This window comes from Hypanus sabinus, chromosome 10, assembly GCF_030144855.1.
Source record: "Hypanus sabinus isolate sHypSab1 chromosome 10, sHypSab1.hap1, whole genome shotgun sequence".
Classification (NCBI taxonomy): domain Eukaryota; kingdom Metazoa; phylum Chordata; class Chondrichthyes; order Myliobatiformes; family Dasyatidae; genus Hypanus; species Hypanus sabinus.
In genome coordinates this window covers 147,400,551-147,420,569 of record NC_082715.1, presented here as the reverse complement: position 1 = coordinate 147,420,569, position 20,019 = coordinate 147,400,551, and the positions used below count along the sequence as shown (strand labels likewise).

The 20,019-nt window shown below is 39.9% G+C and overlaps 1 protein-coding gene across 2 annotated transcripts in view; it reads left to right on the top strand.

Moving 5' to 3' along the window:
• Positions 1-19,324, top strand: part of mapk1 (mitogen-activated protein kinase 1) — a 92,198-nt gene extending 72,874 nt beyond the window's left edge. For both annotated transcript variants that reach the window (XM_059983213.1, XM_059983214.1), the window contains 6 exons: positions 199-315; positions 8,165-8,279; positions 10,306-10,437; positions 12,278-12,387; positions 14,262-14,404; positions 17,433-19,324. In XM_059983213.1, coding sequence (XP_059839196.1) covers positions 199-315; positions 8,165-8,279; positions 10,306-10,437; positions 12,278-12,387; positions 14,262-14,381 — 594 coding nt within the window. In that variant the 3' untranslated portion in view covers positions 14,382-14,404; positions 17,433-19,324. The remainder of the gene's footprint in view (positions 1-198; positions 316-8,164; positions 8,280-10,305; positions 10,438-12,277; positions 12,388-14,261; positions 14,405-17,432) is intronic.
• Positions 19,325-20,019: the final 695 nt, after the last annotated feature.

Below are 20,019 nucleotides of genomic sequence, written 5' to 3'. Positions count from 1 at the left end.
ACCTACTGAAATTGCTACTGGTAGTGTTTGGACGCTTTAGAATGACCATAACAACTTAAGTTGTGACTGGAATTAAATTCAGTACCTGCTTGTATGCAAAGTTTTGAGTATAAAGGTGAGTTTCTCATCAAATATGAGAACCACTTCAGCGTGTGTCTTCCTGGAGGAAAAATTAAACTACTTTTTCCTCCACTACAGATCTGCGACTTTGGACTGGCGCGTGTTGCTGATCCAGACCATGATCATACTGGGTTCCTGACAGAATATGTTGCTACCCGTTGGTATCGGGCACCTGAGATTATGCTTAACTCCAAGGTGAGCTTTTGGGCCCTTTATTTTAAATCTCGTCACAGAGCTGAAATGTAAACAAAGCAAGTGATATTTATTTTAAAACACTTAAGTCGTGCCTTATCCAAAAAAAGCCAAGGACACTTGAGCTACTCAGCTGCATTATACTTGTACAGCAACACAAACTTCAAGCATTTGTTTTCATATAAAAAACTCTGATACATTAACTAACGTCGATTAACTGTTACTCATTAACAGTTCAGTGAAATTTGTATACTTAATTTCTTTCAGTGGAAAGAGCAATAAATTGTAGAATTATCTCAGTGGCAAAGTACTCTTGCAGAGGTAAATTTCACCAGAAAAGAACTGAGAAATTGGTGTTCGTGATGTGACCACACTTAGTTTTAAACTCAGGCTTAATCTGCAGTAATTCACAGAAATGGCAGGAAGAAAGCAAAGGTGTATCACTGAATTGAGTAGTCTTGTTAAAAGCAGTGAGTTCCATTAATATTGCATTGTTAAAACTACTGTTTACAGCAGTTGAACAGATTTGAATCTACTAAAATTCATGAATATTTTTTTTGTTTAAAATGATGGGAACATAGTGGAGACCCTTCAAAGTAGTTTTGGTGAAGGCTCTTCTACCTGAAATGTTGCCTGTTTCTCTCTTGATACACAGATGTGAGAAAAAAATTGTGAAACCTTTGCATTTACCTGGTTTTCTGCATTAATTACTCATAAATTGTGGTGTGATCTTCATCTAAGTCATAATAATAGACCAACACAATCTGCCTTAACTAATAACACACAAACAATTGTACTACTATTTGTCAGTACAGAGTGCATCATTTAAACTAGTGGTCACCAACCATTTTAAGCCGAAGATCCCCTACCTCGGCCTTAGTAAAAGGCAAGATCGACCCCACATCAATTAGTTACACGCATGCACACCAGGGCAAAAAAGACCGGAAGTAAAAACCTGCAACCCGGAAGCAGCAATCATATAAACACCTGGAGTACCCACCTTTTTTTATGCACCGCAGACAAGTTTAATATTGATAATATTCTTGCAGACTGGCCGGCGGGGGGTTGTTAAACATGACCGGAATACAGCGATACTTGAAGAAGGTTCCTTATGTCCAGTCTATTCTAGTTTTCATTGCTCTTGGCTTCTGTACCGCTTGCTCATGTTTTTTCCGCTGAGAAAACTCAGCGGGTTCATCTTTAAGTGCTCGGTGCTTGGACTCAGGGTACTGAAGCAGTTTTGAGACATTGCCTCATTAGATAACCTCCGGGCCCGAACTCAGCCTCCCGCTCACCCGCTGCCAGACGCCTTGGCCAGGTGCGGCTGTTCGTGGGTGGGGTGAGAAGACAAGTTCAGGGCTGGGGGTCTCCGTACCAGGGCCGCAGCAGTCACAGTTCAGAGAGTGTGGCCGACAGAGTGCCCGCCCGCCCCCCCCCGTAGGAGCTATCAGCCGACAAATGTTTGTTTCAGTAGATCGCAGCGCGGTAGCTGCTCTGATACTTACAAAACGCCGAGTCCAAATTAGGTCGTCTGCAAATATTTTAGCACTGGGTTCCCCACAAACATTTGGTGTGCTAAACAGGTTCAGAGGCAGCACTCCAGGCCAGTAGCGACCGCACTTTCTGCTGGCCGCCCGAGGCCAACCGGTGATCCCTGGCGCAAGGGTATCACTGTGTTTAGTCGCCTGGTGACCTCGCGTGGGTTCAAGTTCAACAGTGAGCGTGACAGGGAATGAGGAAAAGTGCAGCAGAAAGAATGTAACTAAAACCCCGCAACCCAGAAACAACCTCTCAACAGTATTTGTGTATTTATTTTTCATTTTTTATCAGGTTCAACTGGGAAAGTCTCAAAGATGGACTAGTCAATCGTGATTGATGGGTTGGCGACCACTAATTAAAAAGGGTTAATTGGGGTTGTTGGGGGTTGCTGGGGTAGTGTTACTTGAAGGGCCAGAAGGGCCTACTCTATCGCTAAACAAAAATTAAATTCTTCTGGATTTGGTTTTTGCCTAGAGTTGGCTGGATCCATGCATTTATACACAAGGTTAAAACCAATGGCAAATGATTTGCTTTGAAATATTTTTGTTCTGGCAATTTAACAGGCAACCTACTATGAAAGATAACTTTTCTCGTGCCACTTTCTTCAACTGAATACCACAATGTTGGGCCACTTATTAATTCAGTGATAAACATGGTATCACTTGCAATGTGATACTTTTACTCTTCCTACTTTCACAGCATCAGGTCTGGTATTCTCAAGGATCTATCTGTCTCTGATTTCTCATGTACATTCTGCTCCCAGATGATGTCACAAATTATCTCTACCTCACTTGCATCAATTCTTTCACATTCATATATATATCATTGTCTGACACCTAGACACATGAGAGGGAAAAATGGGGTGCAAATAAATATTGGAACAACAATGTGTGAGAGGTTCTTTTAACTTTGCTGTCAACTTTATCCCATTCCCTGGCAGTTATTTGAAACAAAGCCAGACCATTTCCAACCTTGACTGACCCTGTGATAAACTTAGTTGTACTCAGTCCAGTTCTCTAATGTAATTGAAGTCAGATACTTGTCTGAGCTCATTGCCTGCTTACATTCCCACCTAAATCTTTGTTGCTTCTATTCAAATTCTCTGCCTAGACTGTAAAATTCACCCTCTGTAAACTTGAACTCACTAAAAATTGTTTACTTGTTACGTGTCCTTGTTAGCTTATTAATTCTTGGTCTAGGAGCATTGAGTTTTAATTGTTTCATCCTTATTTACAAATACTTCAGTAGCCTCCTTTCAGACCAAGTCACTGGGTTCACTGTTCTAAATTTCTTGCTTGTGCATTCTGTATTGGCTGCATTACTTACTGAGGATGGATGGGGAAGAGTATGTGTAAAGATTATGGCTTCTGTTTCCAAGAATTTACCCTTCCTAAACTCCTCTGTCTCTCTATGTCTATAAAGTGCTCTAAAATCTACCTACCTCTTTCATCTTTTGGTTGTTCTAATGTCAGTTTGTTTGATGGCAACCTGTGGTGTTCCGGAGATACTTCATCACATTTAAAAGCAATATGAAATCATGCCCCACAGGAAAAGACCAAACAAGTTCTTGCTGACCATCAAACACACAGTAAATCCAACACATTGTATTTTGTCTTCACATTCATGATTCTTCCAGTTTTCACAGTCACAGACATCAGAGGCAATATGCTTGGGCCAGCTTAACTCTGAACCCACAAGTTAGTGATGAAGGAGAAAATGGGGGCACTGGGAGGAGACCAACATGGTCATCGGGAGAATGTGTAAACTAGTCAGCATCAGAGGATCAGGATCAATCCTGGATCACTGGAACTGTAAATTTTATCAAAGCTAGTTTTATATCATAACTGGCCCATGATATCAAAATATATTAACAGGCAGACGTAGCTATGTGATTCAAGTTCTGATCTATTGTTCACAGTGATTGAATATTTCAGAAAAGCCACATTGTACTAATAGGCGGTGCAAATTAATTCTTTGAACTAAACTGACAGCTGAATCTAACTCTGTCAATAACTGTTAAGACCATAAGACATAGGTGCAGAATTGGGCCATTCGGCCCATTGAGTCTACTACAGATCATGATGGCTGATCCTGGATCCCATTCAAGCCCATACAGCTGCACTCTTACCATATCCCTTGATGCCCTGACCAATCGAGAATCTATCAACATCTGCTTTAAATATACCCACAGAATTAGCCTCACCTGTAGTCTGGCAGAGTATTCCACAGATTCAGCACTCTGGCTTAAAAAAAATTCCTCCTTCTGTCTCCTCTTAATTTTGAGGCTGTGCACTCTAGTTCTGGGTGCCCCCACCAGAGGACACAACCTCTCCACATCCACCTTATCTTGTCCTTTCAGCATTCGGTAGGTTTCATTGAGATCCCGACGCACTCTTCTAAATTCCAGTGAGTACAGGCCCGAAACTACCAAATGCTCCTCATGTTAACCCCTTCATTCCAGGAATCATCCTCATGAACTTCCTCTGGACTCTGCAATTACAATACATCCTTTCTGAGATAAGGGGCCCAAAACTGTTGACAATACTCTGTGGTACTTATAAAGCTTCAGCATTATCTCCTTGTTTTTGTATTCTATTCCCCTTGAAATAAATGCCAACATTGCATTTGCCACCTTTACAGACTAACTTTTAAATTAACCTTTTGAGAGTCTTGTGCAAGGACTCCCGAGTTCCTTTGCATGTGAATTTTCTCTCCATTTGAATAACCTACACTATTGTTCTCTTTATCAAAATGTGTTACCATACATTTCCCAACACTGTATTCCATCTGCCACTTTTTTTTGGTCCATTCCAATTTGTCCTCTGCAATCGCATTGCTTCCTCAGCACTACCTACCCATCCACCTCTCTTCATGTCATTCACAAACCAGTCAATTCTGTTATCTAAATCAGTGATAAACAATGTGAAAAGTAGTGGTCCCAATATTGACCCCTGAGGAAAACCACTAGACACTGGCAACCAACCAGAAAAGGCCCCCTTTATTCCCACTCGCTGCCTCCTGCCTGTCCGCTGCTCCTCTATCCATGCTGGTATCTTTACTGTAATGCCATGGGATTGTTGAAATTATTTCTACATATTGTATTGTAAATGCCACCTATTGCAAGAATGTCATGATTGATGAATAGCTGATTCATTGATGCTGAATTTGCTCCAGAGGAGGACTCTTTGGAGTCTCATTTAGTATTGTGTAGCTGCATGGGGAAGATGCAAGGTGCTGAAAGTGACTTGTCCTGTGCTTACTGGAACAGGGCAGAGGCTCTTTTAATGATTATTGGACATGAGTTGAAGACATTGGAATTAAACTGAATTACTTCTCAGTAACAGCCGTCCAACTGTGTGACTTCCCCATGGGTGAAATAAATCTGTTATATTTTATAAACTTGAGTAGCCCCATTGTTCAATCTGCAAGTCTTGACTAATGTATGGTTGTGGAGAAGACAAAGTCTCCACAGTTTAAAAATGTTGCTTTTGTATGTTTGGCTCATCAACTGTCGGTGAAAACCCAACCTAATTATTTATGTGCTTCGGTGGTTGTTGACGATTACTATAATTAATTTTGAACACTAAGGGCAGCTTTTTGTTTTAAGTAAGCCTGTTTCCTTTATATAAAAAAAAGTCCACAACTTGCATGATACTCAATGTTCCTGTTGCAAGACAGTATTCCTCTGTGGGTCACCACTGACCTCTAAAAGCACAAACTATGGTTATAATTACTGTCGATAATGTGGTTGGTGGGAGAGGGGGTGTTGTGGGACAAATACTTAAAGTGCAAACACTAGAGCTTAAAATGTACTGTCAGCAGCTGAAAGAGATTAGATGAATAAATTCATTTGCCTTTTTGCGAGCAACCCCAAAAAAAACCTTTGTCTACTACAGACTTCTCCAGTATTTGTTAAGTAAAACATTTAACTGTCTGTGTTAAATTCTTGATGCTTTTCTGAGGATTGAAATATGAAGAATGGTATTAGTTAATGATATAATGGTATCGAGGTATTGCTACATTAAACGATTTAATTTTTAACCTCCAGACAGTTAACACTCAAGATGTCCAATTTCACTCCATTACTGGAGTGTTATAAAATTGGAGCATCTAGGAGCAAGTATGAACTTTGCAATTAGCTTCACGAGGTTTACTCATCTCTGCGCTGAACTCGGGTTGTGGCCTGCAACTAAAAGGTTGAGATTGACTTTGTGGCTGTGGACTCACTTCCGTGAACTTCAATTCTGAATATTATTTGGTTACTTTTAATGGGTTCTATTGTGTTTTTGTGTTGTGGTTGACAGAAGAAAAATCTCAAAATTGTATACGGTCGGCCCTCCTTATCCGCAGTTTCTGCATGCGCGATTCAGTCGGGAAAACCCAGAAGTTCTCTCTCCCGCACTTGTTGTTTGAGCATGTACAGACTATTTTTTCTTGTCATTATTCCCTAAACAATACAGTATAACAACTATTTACATAGAATTTACATTGTATTAGGTATTTTAAATTATAAGTACAGGTAGTCCCAGGGTTATGAATGAGTTCCGTTCCTGAGTCCGTCTTTTAGTCGGATTTGAAGTCAGAACAAGTACATCTGGTATTATTTAGTGTCAGTTAGTAAAACATTTTTCTTAGTATGTATTTTTCCTTTCTATGCAAATAAAACTTAAAAAACATATGTATTTCAATAATTAAACCACTGCGTTGCTTAGTAATAATTGTAGCTTTCATCGGGGCAGGGCCTTTCACATGCTCCATTAAAATTGTTCCAATCGTTGGACCAATTGTAGCCTAACACTTTTACAATTACTGATGGCATTTCACCTCTTTCTGATCACTTTATTACTTCCACCTTATTTTCAGTCATGATCGTGATTATTTTCGTGAATATCGCACTGAGACAGGTTAAATAAAGTCCAGGGTTCTGCTGGGTCCTAAAGACCACCGTACTAAGACAGGTTAAATAAGGGACTTGAGCATCCACGGGTGGTCCCGGAACCAATCCCCCGCCGATAAGGAGGGCCGACTGTATTGTATACATACTTTGATAATAAATGCACTTTGGAAAAATTGGGAACATGTTGCACAAAGACTCTGAAGAGTCCACGTTATGACTGTCCTGTACACCTCTGCAAGCCTCTGTATTGAATGGTCACTGTTATAGAAATTGATTTAGTGATTCTGATCATTGGCCTTGATCTTCATTAAACTTTGAAGCATTGATCATGCGGATAGCCAGTGGCTTTTTCCCAGGCTGAAATGGCTAGCATGAGGGGGCATAGTTTTAAGGTGCTTGGAAATGGGTAAAGAGGGGATGTCAGGGGTAAGTTTTTCACAGTAGTGGTGGGTGCGTGGAATGCACTGCTGGTGGCAGTGGTGGAAGTGGATACAGTAGGTTCTTTAAGAGCCTCTAAGTGCCTCTTAGATAGGTACATGGAGCTTAGAAAATCAGGGCTACACACTAGGGAAATTATAGGCAGTCTCTAGAGTAGGTTATATGGTTGGCACAACATTGTGGGCTAAAGGGCCTGTATGGTGCTGTAAGTTTCTATGTTCTAAACTAATTTCTTGCTCCTTGATCAGTTAGCATCTTGCAGTGTCATGGGGCCATCAGCAGCACAGGAATCGATCAGATCATCATGTGGGGTTTCAGACAAATGGAGCACAAAGTTATTCACACCTCCTGTTCCCCTCCTTTCCATGTTGGCAGTGCTGCAGCTGGCATGGAGAGTATTATTTAAGTTCAAACTCATTTTTCCAGTGTTCACCACAGCAGTAAATGGAAGCCACAGTCCTTGGTGGAAACTATTGCATGAGTCCAGTTCCAGAACATCAATCTGCATGCAAACCCACAGGACTTCTTACAGTGTATTTTCACTGGTAACAAGTTTCAACGTACTGAAGTGAAATCCAACTCATTAGCCAGTCTTGACCACGTGTTCAAGAGCACCATAGATAAAGATGGGAACATTTTTCTCATGTCTGAATTTATGCCCAAGGCTAACGCTTTTGAAATTTGTAGGAGCACTAAAGCTTTGCATGGCTAATTATCTGGTCTGATTTGTCTCATGAGTATATATCATTTCACTTCTGCAGTTCAGTTTTTTGTGGATGCAATTGCTAGTCTGTTTTATAAATAAAATAAGGGTAGCATTGCATTAAATGAATACCTGCAGAACACTTAATAGCAAACAGTAAAAGGTTAGTTTATTTCTTAAGTGCAGGATTTATTATAAAACTAATTGAACTGCCCTGGCTGCTCTGTTTTTATAATTAAATTCCAATGTGAAAAAAAAATTGTTTTTTCTTACAGGGTTATACCAAGTCAATTGATATCTGGTCAGTAGGCTGTATTCTGGCTGAGATGCTGTCCAGTAGACCGACTTTCCCAGGCAAACACTATTTGGACCAGCTCAATCATATCCTTGGTAAGAAACAAAGTACCACCTTAACTTCATGCCTTTTCATTTTATGAATAAGAGGAGATGGCTTTCTGATCGAATAGTTACAGCATTTAGTGTGACCTTAGTATCTGAATGAGGTGGTGGAAATCTTTCAGAAGGAAGAACATTGCTTGGTAAATGTTTTTCCTTCCATTTGAAATTGCCCTAGAGTATATTTCACTTCAATGATCTATTTTGTGTGAAACTTGCTGTGAAGTGTGCAAGCTATTGGTTTGACTGTGGGAAGAAACAGAATTAGCTAGAGAAATGACCAGCAGATCGAACAGTTGATTAATTGCAAACACCAGGGATTGCTGGATTAAAGGTTGCACTATTCTACAATGGAAGCAAAATTGTCCTACATGTGCCTGAAGGCAGAGATCCAGCAGAAACCCATGACACAAGGAACAGGGTGATGGATGGAAAGGGTGGGCAAGGCTCATGATCAGGAACTTCACCACTGTAAAAGCTTTCTATAGGTCTAGCAACCTTGCTCAGTGAGCCAAGGACAGCAGTGGAGGATGGAGAGGCAATCACTTACTGGTAGGAAAATATTGAGATCTCCTCAATTTGTTCAGGCCATTCTTGCCACTTCCCTTGACTAGAAAGAATTCAGAGAATATCCCAACTAAAGAATGATGAATCCTTGGGAGTAGACAGTTTATGCCACTGAAATTCTGAAACTTGGTGAAGAACTTCAGTCATGAAGCCACATCTCACCCAAGAGCAGTATTTGTACCAGGAGACCTTAGATACTGTAGTCATGAGCATCTTCAGGAAAAGAGGCATTCTGACTGTGATAATTACAGTGTAGTTTTGCTAGTTTCCTCCTCCTCCCCCCCCCCCCCCCCCCCCATTGCTGATCCTGGAATGAAATTCACACTGCAATTCCATCTAGTGGCACAGTGGATGTGATCACCACTGTGCTAAAACTCCCAAGAAAAATGCCAAGAGCAGCATCAGTCACTATACATGTCTTTTTTTCCCAGCTTGTTAATGTTTTTTGACTATTCTCAAGTGAGTGTCTGCAATGCCCTAAATTGGTCTTGTGTTTGACAATATGCAAACCATGAGACTCATAAAGTCTGTAGTGGTGCCAGTCTCAGTGAAGACTGGCACTATAATGCTGTCACTACCCCATCTCTTCAATCTTATTGCAGTGTGCACTTTATCTTCAATTAACTTCTGTGGAGTGGACCACGTATTCAGGGTTATTTGAATCTGTGACTGCACCCCAAGAGTTGGTGGCTGAAATGCTTGTCACAAGAGGACACAGGTTTAAGGTGCTGAGAAGTAGGTACAGAGGAGATGTCAGGGGTAAGTTTTTTTACTCAGAGTGGTGAGTGCATGGAATGGGCTACTGGCAACGGTAGTGGAGCGCAGATATGATAGGGTCTTTTAAGAGGCTTTTGGATAGGTACATGGAGCTTAGAAAAATAGAGGGCTATGGGTGACCCTAGGTAATTTCTAAGGTAGGGACATGTTCAGCACAGCTTTGTGGGCCAAAGGGCCTGTATTGTCCTGTAGGTTTTCTATGTTTCTAACCACAGTCACCTGAAATTATATAGTTGAACTACAGTATGCAGCCCCAAGCCGTTGTTAACTTGTTCGCTGATAGTTGAAGTTTAGATGCATCAGCTATTTCAGGTCAATTCTCACAATTTATTTCCACCACGCTTGGAGCCGTGGCTGGATAATTTAATTGAGCTGGGAAAGCTGAAGTTTTGATTATGAACTAGTATTTTTTTTAATGGAGAACCTGATCTTGTGACCTTGGGTAAGTCATCCCATTTGGAATTGTGCTGTCAATTGATGTAATAAAGAATTTGGGATTATTAGTGAGGGGAGCACTGTGTGGAAAATTGAAACTATCTGTTTATAAGCAGATAATGTACAGCTGAGATTGGCAAACAGCACAAGTGATTAAATGTGGAATTTTGTTTGCATGCTTTATCAGACAATAAATTTACTGACTGAACGAGGTTTCATGTTGGATCACAATTTCTTTTAGGTATTCTTGGCTCACCTTCTCCAGAGGATCTGAACTGTATAATTAACGTCAAAGCCAGAAACTACCTACAGTCTCTGCCACACAAGAACAAAGTTCCTTGGAACAGACTGTTCCCCAAAGCTGATGGAAAAGGTAAGATTTAGCAGCAGTGACTTTTGTACTAGTGTGCTTGTAATGTTGTCTGAAGTGAGACTTGAAAAGAAATTTGATACACCCAAACCTGAAAAGCCCCTTCTAGAGAATAGTACTATGTTTTGGTGACTTTCCCTATGGCCCAAACTAAAAAAAGTGTGCAATGTTGGAAAGGTCAGATCAAGATTGGTAGCCAAAATCCATTGAACTTGCCCAGTTGATGAGTTGACTTGCATTCAGGTATTGCCTGTAAGGTTCATAGCAGATGAGGGCATCAATGATCTAACCATTTCGAAATCATAGAATATAAAATTTAAAAGTGCAGTAAGAGTCAACAAGCATCTGTAGGTAGAGAAATACTTAGTTTTGGTTTGGCAATCTTCCATCAAAATACAAGCAATGAATACTTACACAAGCTGTATTAATGGTTCACATCGTTTCTGCCTCAGTTTAACTCTGTTTCAGGGCTGTCTATCTTGGCCTGCGTGTGTGAGCTCTCATGATGCATCTCAGATTAACTTAATCAAACTTGCTGATTCAGATTCATTTATTTATCACATGTACAGTGAGACATACAACCTATGGATGTGCTGGTGGCAACCTGCAAGTATTTCTGCATATTTTGGTGTGAACATAGCATGCTATAATGCTCAGCAGACCAATGACAACAAAGCAGCAATAAAGCAAGCCCCCTTTCTTCCTTCTATCCACCCCCACACCCAGTCCTCCAACCTGAGAATGGGCTGTCTCTAGCTTCCCCAGTGGACTCGTGGACTCAGACCCAGGGCTTCAGCCACTATGCTTCAACTTCTGGACATTTGATCGACCTTCAAGCTTTGATCTTCAATACTGACCACAGGACATTAGCTCTGTTCATGTGGAAAACATCAGCAGAAGCTCATTGCACCCAGATATCATATGGTCAACCATTGCACAATCCAGTATACTGGATTTTTGGAAAATCCAATTCTTAATTCTTGAGTAGTTGCAGGTTAGAACATTATTGTGCTAACACGAGAGGGCACAGTTTTAAAGTGCTTGGAAGAAGGTACAGTGGAGTTGTTAGGGGTAAGTTTTTTACGCAGAGATTGATAAATGCGTGGAATGGACTGCTCACGACGGTGATGGAGGCGGATATAATAGGGTCTTTTAAGAGACTCCTGGATAGGTACATGGAGCTTAGGAAAATAGAGGGCTGTGGGTAACCCTTGGTAATTTCTAAAGTAAGACATGTTCGGCACAGCATTGTGGCTGTATAGGGCCTGTATAGTGCTGTAGGTTTTCTATGTTTCTATTAGACTGCACTTGGATTATTGTGCTCAGTTCTGCTTGCCTTATTATAAGAAGGATGGAGAGATGCAGAGAAGATTTATCAGGATTTAGAGAGCATGTCATATAAGGATAGGTTGAATGAATTAGGATTTTTCCTCTGTGGAATGAAGGAGGATGGGGGTGACATAAATAGAGGTGTACAAGATAATAAGAGGCATAGATTGAGTGGATGGCTAGAAACTTTTTTCCCAGGGTAGAAATGACTATTACCATAATTTTAAGGTGATTGTAGGGAAGTATAGGGGAGATATTAGAGGTAAGTTTGTTTTACATGGACTAATGAGTGTATGGAATACCCTGCCATGGTGTGGTAGAGGCAGATATATTAGGGGCATTTTCGGCACATGGGTGAAAGAAAAGTAATGAATTATGTAGGAGGGAAGAGTTGCATTGACCTTTAGTGTAGGTTAAAATGAAGAAAATGTGGCAGCTTAATGTTACAAATAGCTGTGCAAATGAGAAATGTGCAGATGCTAATTTTGATGTATTATGTTCCTTTCTCTTACAGCTCTGGATTTATTGGATAAAATGTTGACTTTCAACCCACACAAGAGGATTGAAGTAGAGGCAGCTCTTGCTCACCCTTATCTGGAACAGTACTACGATCCCAGTGATGAGGTAGGATGCAACATTGACTTCCATATCACACCCCTCTTTACATTGACAGCACAGCAGTGAAAGCTGTGAACAGTTTCAAGCTCTTGGGAGGACACATCTTGCACAACCAATTTTGGTCCAATCTAGTTCCAGAACACATTCTACACAATAAAAAAAAAGCGCTCACCAATACAAGGAAGTGAAATGTTCTTGAGCTCTTTGTTGTGACAGATATTACACTTCTATCTCTGCCACAAACAAGAATGACAAGTTTTTTTAATTGTTTCTCTTAAGTAGCTTCAGTCTGCTATGGGGCCAGTGGGAATAATACCCATGAACTGGAAGGGGGCAATAATATTTGTTCACTTGGGGCTATATAAAAATCAATCACTGATTAAAAGCAGGTTGCAAAGTACCCAATTACAACAACAGAAGTTGTATTTACCTGTAACACACCTTTATTCTAGCAAACTAATGCATGGTATACTGCTAACAAAATCTGGCATTGACTTAATAAGAAGATATTTGGACAGATAACCACATGCTTGGTCAAGAAGACTTTAAAAGCAAAGAAAGATACACAGCTCAGAGGTTTAGGGAAGAAATTTGAGAGCTTGGCGTTTTCTAGTTGAAGGCATGGCCAACAATTATGGAGTAATTTCAAGATGATCAAGGAGATAGGGTTGGGGCATGGGTGCAGATAATAGGGTTTTGAAGCGGGGGGAGATTACAGGTCCAGTCATAATCAGGGAAGTTCTCCAATGCCTCTACTTTCTGAAGAGGTGGAAGTGCATTGGACAAGTGCAGAGAGCATCCTAACGTGCTGCATGGTAGAGAAACTGCTTTGTGGTAGACATGAAGTCTCTACGATGGAGTCAAAACTGTCAACAAATCGCTGGCACAAGCCTACCTGCCATCAAGGGCATATATACAGAAAAGTGCCAGAAAAAGACTAGCAATCAGATAAAGGATCTCACCCACCCTGCTCATGCACTGTTTGTCCCACTCCTACCATGGAGAAAGCTGTGTAGCATCCACACTAGGACCACTGGACTCAAAAACAGTATTTTTCCCAAGCAGTAAGGCTGATTCACACCTCCACCCATTAATCCACCCCACCAACACTAATTTTATCATTTCTTGTCAGAGCCGCCTTGTCTACAGACACTCCTGTACCAGGCATCACTTGATGTACATAGTCTATGTATACAAGCTACCTGATTTATATTTATTGTGTTTTTATTACTTAGTGTGATTTTTTTTTTCTTGTTGCATTGGATCTGGAGTAACAATTATTGGAAATGACAAACAATCCTGGATCTGGGATCTGGAATTGCAGTGTGCGAATTGTTGTAGAAGGAAGAGTGGGTTTGATTTGGTCTGTCTTCTGGGGGTGCACATCAGGGCTTGGAACTCAAGTTCTTTGAAAGGAAGTATTTTATAAAATTAATGGGGCGGTTGTTATGTACAATTAATGTTGGGTAATATCTAAAGATCAAAATAAGCTAATAGTCTTTCAGAATTGAGTGTAAGCTTTAAGCAGAGAGTGGGGTGCAGTGTGGTGGAAAATGAAGTGTTGCAGAAAGCCAGGGGGAGGAGGAAATGTGAGTAAGAGGTGATGCAGCCACATGGTAGTGAAATCATTTCAAATTTTGAAAAGAAAGAAACTATTATTAACATTTTAAGTAACTTTGCTGTAGGGAATAGCTGTTTGTTGGCACAGGTTTAGGCAGCTAAATGGTTTCATTCCCTAAAGTGAAGAATTCCTTGGTCTGGTAATTAGCATTAAGCTTGATCTACTATGTTTAGGAATCATGATGTTCAAGAGGAAACCTCTAAGCAATTGGTGGTATTTTAATCTCCAGAAACTGTATTAATTGGTGATGTAATTTCAGCCTATTGCAGAAGCCCCTTTTAAGTTTGATATGGAGTTGGATGACCTACCCAAGGAGAAGCTGAAAGAGCTGATTTTTGAGGAGACAGCCAGATTTCAACCACATTATCAGCATTCCTAAACTACAAGCACCCATGCATACAGGTAAATTTCAGCATGCTGGTATACAGAAACAACTGAGGGCCATACAAGTGCTTCCCATGTGTGGATTTCCTCTGGATGCTTCGGTTTCTTCCTACAGTCCAAAGATGCGTGGGTTAATAGATTAATTGGTCATTGTAAATTGTTCTATGGTTTCACTGTATCTCGAAACAAAAATAAATAAATAAATATTCAGCCCAAAAGTAAATCTTGCTCAACTTTCTAACCTTCTGATATGAAACTTCCCTGTGGGGTTCCAAAATTGGTTGATCCTTTAAGTTTTAATAAGAAATACTAGAGATGAGGAATTGAATAGATTCTGCACCAGGCATTTACTGATGACATTAAGCACCTTGGCTATCTTAGAATGAAGGTTAATTTTGGTCTGATCTAACACACCTCTCTAAACTTGAAGTTCTCAGTCTATTTTTATTCCCCATAAAACCAATCCTTAGAGATTATAAATCAGATTGTTGGTTAATGAGCTTGTGTCAAAAAGATCAGCCTTCTAGCTAATGTCTGATCTTGGTGCAGGTATTCGCACCACATTGTTTTATCTTCAGTACTGAGATATAAATTCACATAACTAAGCATTCCTTAGATTCTCCAACTGGGGCAAGTTTTGAGGGGAAAATTCTTTGTGCCGTGCTAGTTAGTAAAATAATTCCTGAGACCCAGCATGCAATCTGGAATCTGAAAGTTATGATTCACAAATGCAAAATCCCTTTGAGCTCATTTATTTCAGTTAAAGGTACAACTCAGATTTCTGGATTTCTTTACTTTGTTATATTGATTTGCTACATTTTACATTTCACCATGCCAGATCAATACCCTAATGCCCTAAGGATTTTGACTTGAGCCTTGAAGCCAAAGATGGATGAGATTACAGTTAAAGGGTTTAAATTATCAAGTGAGTTTGGGGAAAGAATTATGATGTAACAAAGAGCTAACGATCTATTCCATTTTTCTCATAGAAAGGGTCTAAATAGTTTTCTATTGCTGGTGTCTAACCGGTTTGATACAACTGTTCTCGGGCTAACCAGTCTACAATTTACTTTTTTTCTCTCTCTCTCCTTTTATTGTGGGTTTGCATTAATTAACCTCCGAATCTAGAAGAATTAAACTGGAGTCCAAAAGATGGGAAATGACCACCAATTATATCCACTGTTTCTAGGGCCACTTCATAGAGAATTAGACATCTACAACATGGAAATGGGCCTTTTGGCCCAACTTTTCCATTCTGACCAAGACATTTTCGAAATCTACTCCCATTTTCCTGTATTTGGCCCAAGATCCTTCTGAACCTCTTGACCTTTCCTGTCCGCATACCTGTCCAAAAGTATCAACCCTTACATTTGTATCCACCTCTAACACCACCAGTGGCGGCTCATTGCACATATCTACCACCCTCTGTGTGTGGGAGAAACTTGCCCTTCATGTTTGTCTTCACTCCCCCACTTTAAACCTATGACCTTTCATTTTAGACTTCCTCATCCTAAGTAAAAGACTGTGACCCTCCACCTTATCTGTGTCTCACATATTTTAAAACTGCATAACTACAACCCTCAGCCTCTTTCTCTCCAGGAAAAGCAACCTTGCATTGTAACTCAAATCCTCTAGTTCCAGTAATGTCCTTGTAGATCTTTTCTGTGTCCTTGTGATTCTTTCTGCACCTTCTCCAGCTTAATCATATCCTTTTTGTAGTATAGTAACAAGCTGCTGACACAATATTCCTAGTGCAGTCTCACCAACATCTTTTACAGCTGTATCTTGATGTTGCAACTTTTGAACCTAGTGCCCCTGTTCAATGAAGGCTGGATTGGCATGCAACTTCACTTTCTCTGTATTTTCATTTTCAGGGAACTCTGTTGTACCCTAAAGTTCCTCTGTTCTACATCACTCCTGTGGTAATTTCCATAGGTCACTCCACAGTAATTTACTGTGCAATTCTTGCCCTGGCTTAACTTGCCAAAATACACCACTTCAAATGTGTCTGAGTTAAATTCTATCTGTTATTCCTGGATGCCCTTTCCCAGTTTACTTACATGCTATTGTAAACTTGGACAACTTTCTTCACTGTCCACCACACTAATTTCGAAGGTTCATTTAATGTCAGAGAAATGTATACAATATACATCCTGAAATGCTTTTTCTTTGTAACGATCCACAAAACCAGAGGAGTGCCCCCAAAGAATGAATGACAGTTAAATGTTAGAATACCAAAGTCCTCCCCAACTCCCCCCCCCCACCCACACGCATAAGCAGCAGCAAGCAAAAATCCTCCTGTCCCCCCACTAGCAAAAAAAAAGCATCAGCACTGATTTTGGTGTCATTTGCAAATTTACCATGTTGACAACTTTGTAATCCAAATCATTTACAGTAAGTGAGCCCCAGCAACAGAACCTGCAGCACATTACTGGTCACACATCTCCAAAGGGGGAGAAATAACACTCCTCCCCCCCCCCCCCCATCGTCTCTTTCTACCAAGCCAATTTTGTATCCAGTTGGCTACAGACCCAATGATCAAACCTCCTGGACTAGTTTACCATGTGGGATTTAATTCCTATCTCCTCTTAACACCGTTTTCCTCAGTAATACTGATTTTCTTTGGTGATTCTTTCTCACTGGACTTGAGATTCCTTGCATTTGGATCTGAAGATGGCCTGAAAGTATTTATTCACTTGATCTGTTGTTTCTGTTCCCCTGCTTCTAACTGAGGGATTTCATTTGTATCCATCATTCTAGAAGTTTTCATTGTCAGTTTTATGTTCCCTGAACATTGTCCTGTATGGCTTGAACAGTACAGTGGAGTCTAAATTAAGCTGGAACTCTGTGATTAAATTGCAGATTAATAAATTGTGATATCAAGATTTGAACTACGAAGTGGGAATCTGAAACAAGTGTAAAATGTTGGCAGATCATGTGTTAATATTTTTCAACTGTCAACAATAGGGCTGCGCATCATTGGCATTTTGTTTTTCACGGCACGAATATGCATCAAAGTTTATACTAATTTTCATTGTCTTTCTAGGGCCAGGACTGCAGGACTGGACATGCTCAGAATTCATTTGTTTCTAACTCCTCCTGAATCCTGTCTCGCGCATCTCAGCTTATCCATTGTACTCTTAAAAACTCTGCCATGGCACCTGTAACCATGGTGATTGTCCATACTGGAAGCCTTGGCATTTTTTTTTGCTTGTTGTGGACTCTCTACGCGGAGATGAGAATTCACACAGTTGTATTGATATTTGCAAAAGATCAGAAAGTTGTACAGCCAGTGTGCGCACATTTATTGATCTATATCCTATGTAACTTAGCAATGGTGTTTGAAAGAAAGCAGGACTGACTTGGTGAATAAATATACAGAAAATACCACAGGCACATTTTGAGCACTTCAGTTTAGTTTTTTGATGCACTTTGAGATATATCGAAACATAACTGATGATTCAGTATTATGGTTGCTGTGTCTGGTCACATCAAATGTTTCAAATCTTTGAATGCATTGTGTGGGATTTCTATTCCTTGCATGTTCCTGTGAGATCCCCCAAGCATAGGAAAATATTTAGATATTCAAGGACAGAAGATGTGACTAACCTGCATTCTTTTAAACCAGTGTTGCTCTGTTGAATGGTTGTATAGATTGTGTATTCAGACACTGAAAGCCCTGTCAAGGTGGCTCCCTCACTAATGTCTTTTATTGATTTTAAAAGTAATTTACTGGCATATATCCCTGAAATATTTTGCAGTGCTGATGTCAACAGAACTTGTGTATTACTTTAGTTTACTTTTAACAACATTCCATTCAATTTGTTATAAAAACAAACTGGATTCCATTTCAGAAATTTGTATTGGATAACACAGATCGAAAATAAAGTACCTGATCTGTGGAAAAAGTCTGCCTTGCATCCTCTGAAGAATTTCTGTACTGGCTAAATCAGAGGAAGTGCAAATGGTCGCTTTGCTTTGGGGGAAAAAACATCGAGCAGTTTTCAAGGAAGCCTAAGTGAGTGGGTCTCCTTGACAGCAGCTTAGAATTCTAAGACCCTGTGTGCTTATGGCATTGAGAATGAAGGGTGTCACAAAGATTTCTGTCCCTTTTTCTGTGTTTGCAGAGTGTTTGTGGATGAAGCCTGTACAATGTGGAGCTTTCTTAGCTATATTTGAATTCAAAGTGCAGTGCCTGATCCTTAGTCTCAAAACCTATTGTGGTGACAATTGCCTTGTACAATTTACTGTGTCCAAGCATGACTGTTAAGCTTTGTATACAAAGACTGTCCAAGTGCCACACACAGACACACATACACATATGCGCACACACACACATGCACACATGTACATTTACCACGGACACATACAGACCCATAGTAGGAATAAATCTTACTGCTTCAAGCTTCGTCCTAATCCTTCCTTCAGTTTCCTTTCTGGTTTTGCTTTCTGTATAAATCATGCTATATTCCTTTTTTAAAAAAAAAGCCGCCTTTTGCAGACTCTGTGATGTAACTGTATAGAGCACTCTTATCATGTAACTTGTTCAGTTGGCTTTTTGTTCTAGTTGATCTGTTGCCTTTATAAATTGTGTACCCTCTGGAGAAATTTAAACATGTATAATAAATGGAAAAGCGGTTATGGTTAAATTTTATTGGAAGAAAACCTGCAACAATAGGTGTCAAAATGTGATGTAACCGCATAGACATACCTGATTGTATTGTGACTGGTATTGGATTTAAGCATATTATATATATGGACAAACTTGTAGGTACAAAAATTTATTTTGCCTTAAGTTTTTTTTTCAATGTTATATATGTAAACAAAATTTAATCCGTTAATGAATGTTCTTTTTGTTCCCGGCACATACAGCTCTTGTAAAATTCTTTAAATTGGTGTCTCCCTGCATCTTTTAAATACAGTATGTTCTATACACAACTAACTGTGTGTATGACTAATCTCTTGTCTTGCCTTGTGTCCTATACATTCATCAGATCTTAAGCTTTTATTTCTCTGGCCTTCCATTCCCCTTCTCACTGGAAAAGAAGAAGTGTGATGAAGGACAGCTGCCATGTATTGGTTTGCACAATTAAATGGAGCAAGAGCTGACTGAGGCTAATGCTAACCAACCAAGAAACTTCCATATGTCATTGCAACCCTGCAGACTTTGAAATCAGATGCATAGGGTTGAGAATTGATGGAATAAAGAGTCAAATATGGCTCAAAAGGTCAGCTTTAAAGGATTCGAGGGAGAGGGTTCAGGAAACTTTATGGAGAATGTTCTCTCAACTGGAGGGATCACCTATGTAAAGCCCATGTTCCTCCAATTGTATAATTGTATCCATTATGACAGTGAAGCTACTTGGATAAAACTTGTTATTGTTAGCTTACAATTTTGTGTTGTATATGTAGGCTTCCATGCTGTACAATTGTGCAGATCAGCATGGCTCCCCCTACAATTAATGTTAGTAAGAGAAGGCAGAATGTTGAGCTGGAATGGGAGCATGAGCTACATAGCCTTCCCATGAAAACCATTCGATCTTTCAAACACAATAAGAGAATTAGCAGACAGATTGTTACTTCTATCAGAACCAGGATTCATAGTCAAAATTATTTACCAAGTAAAATGCCGG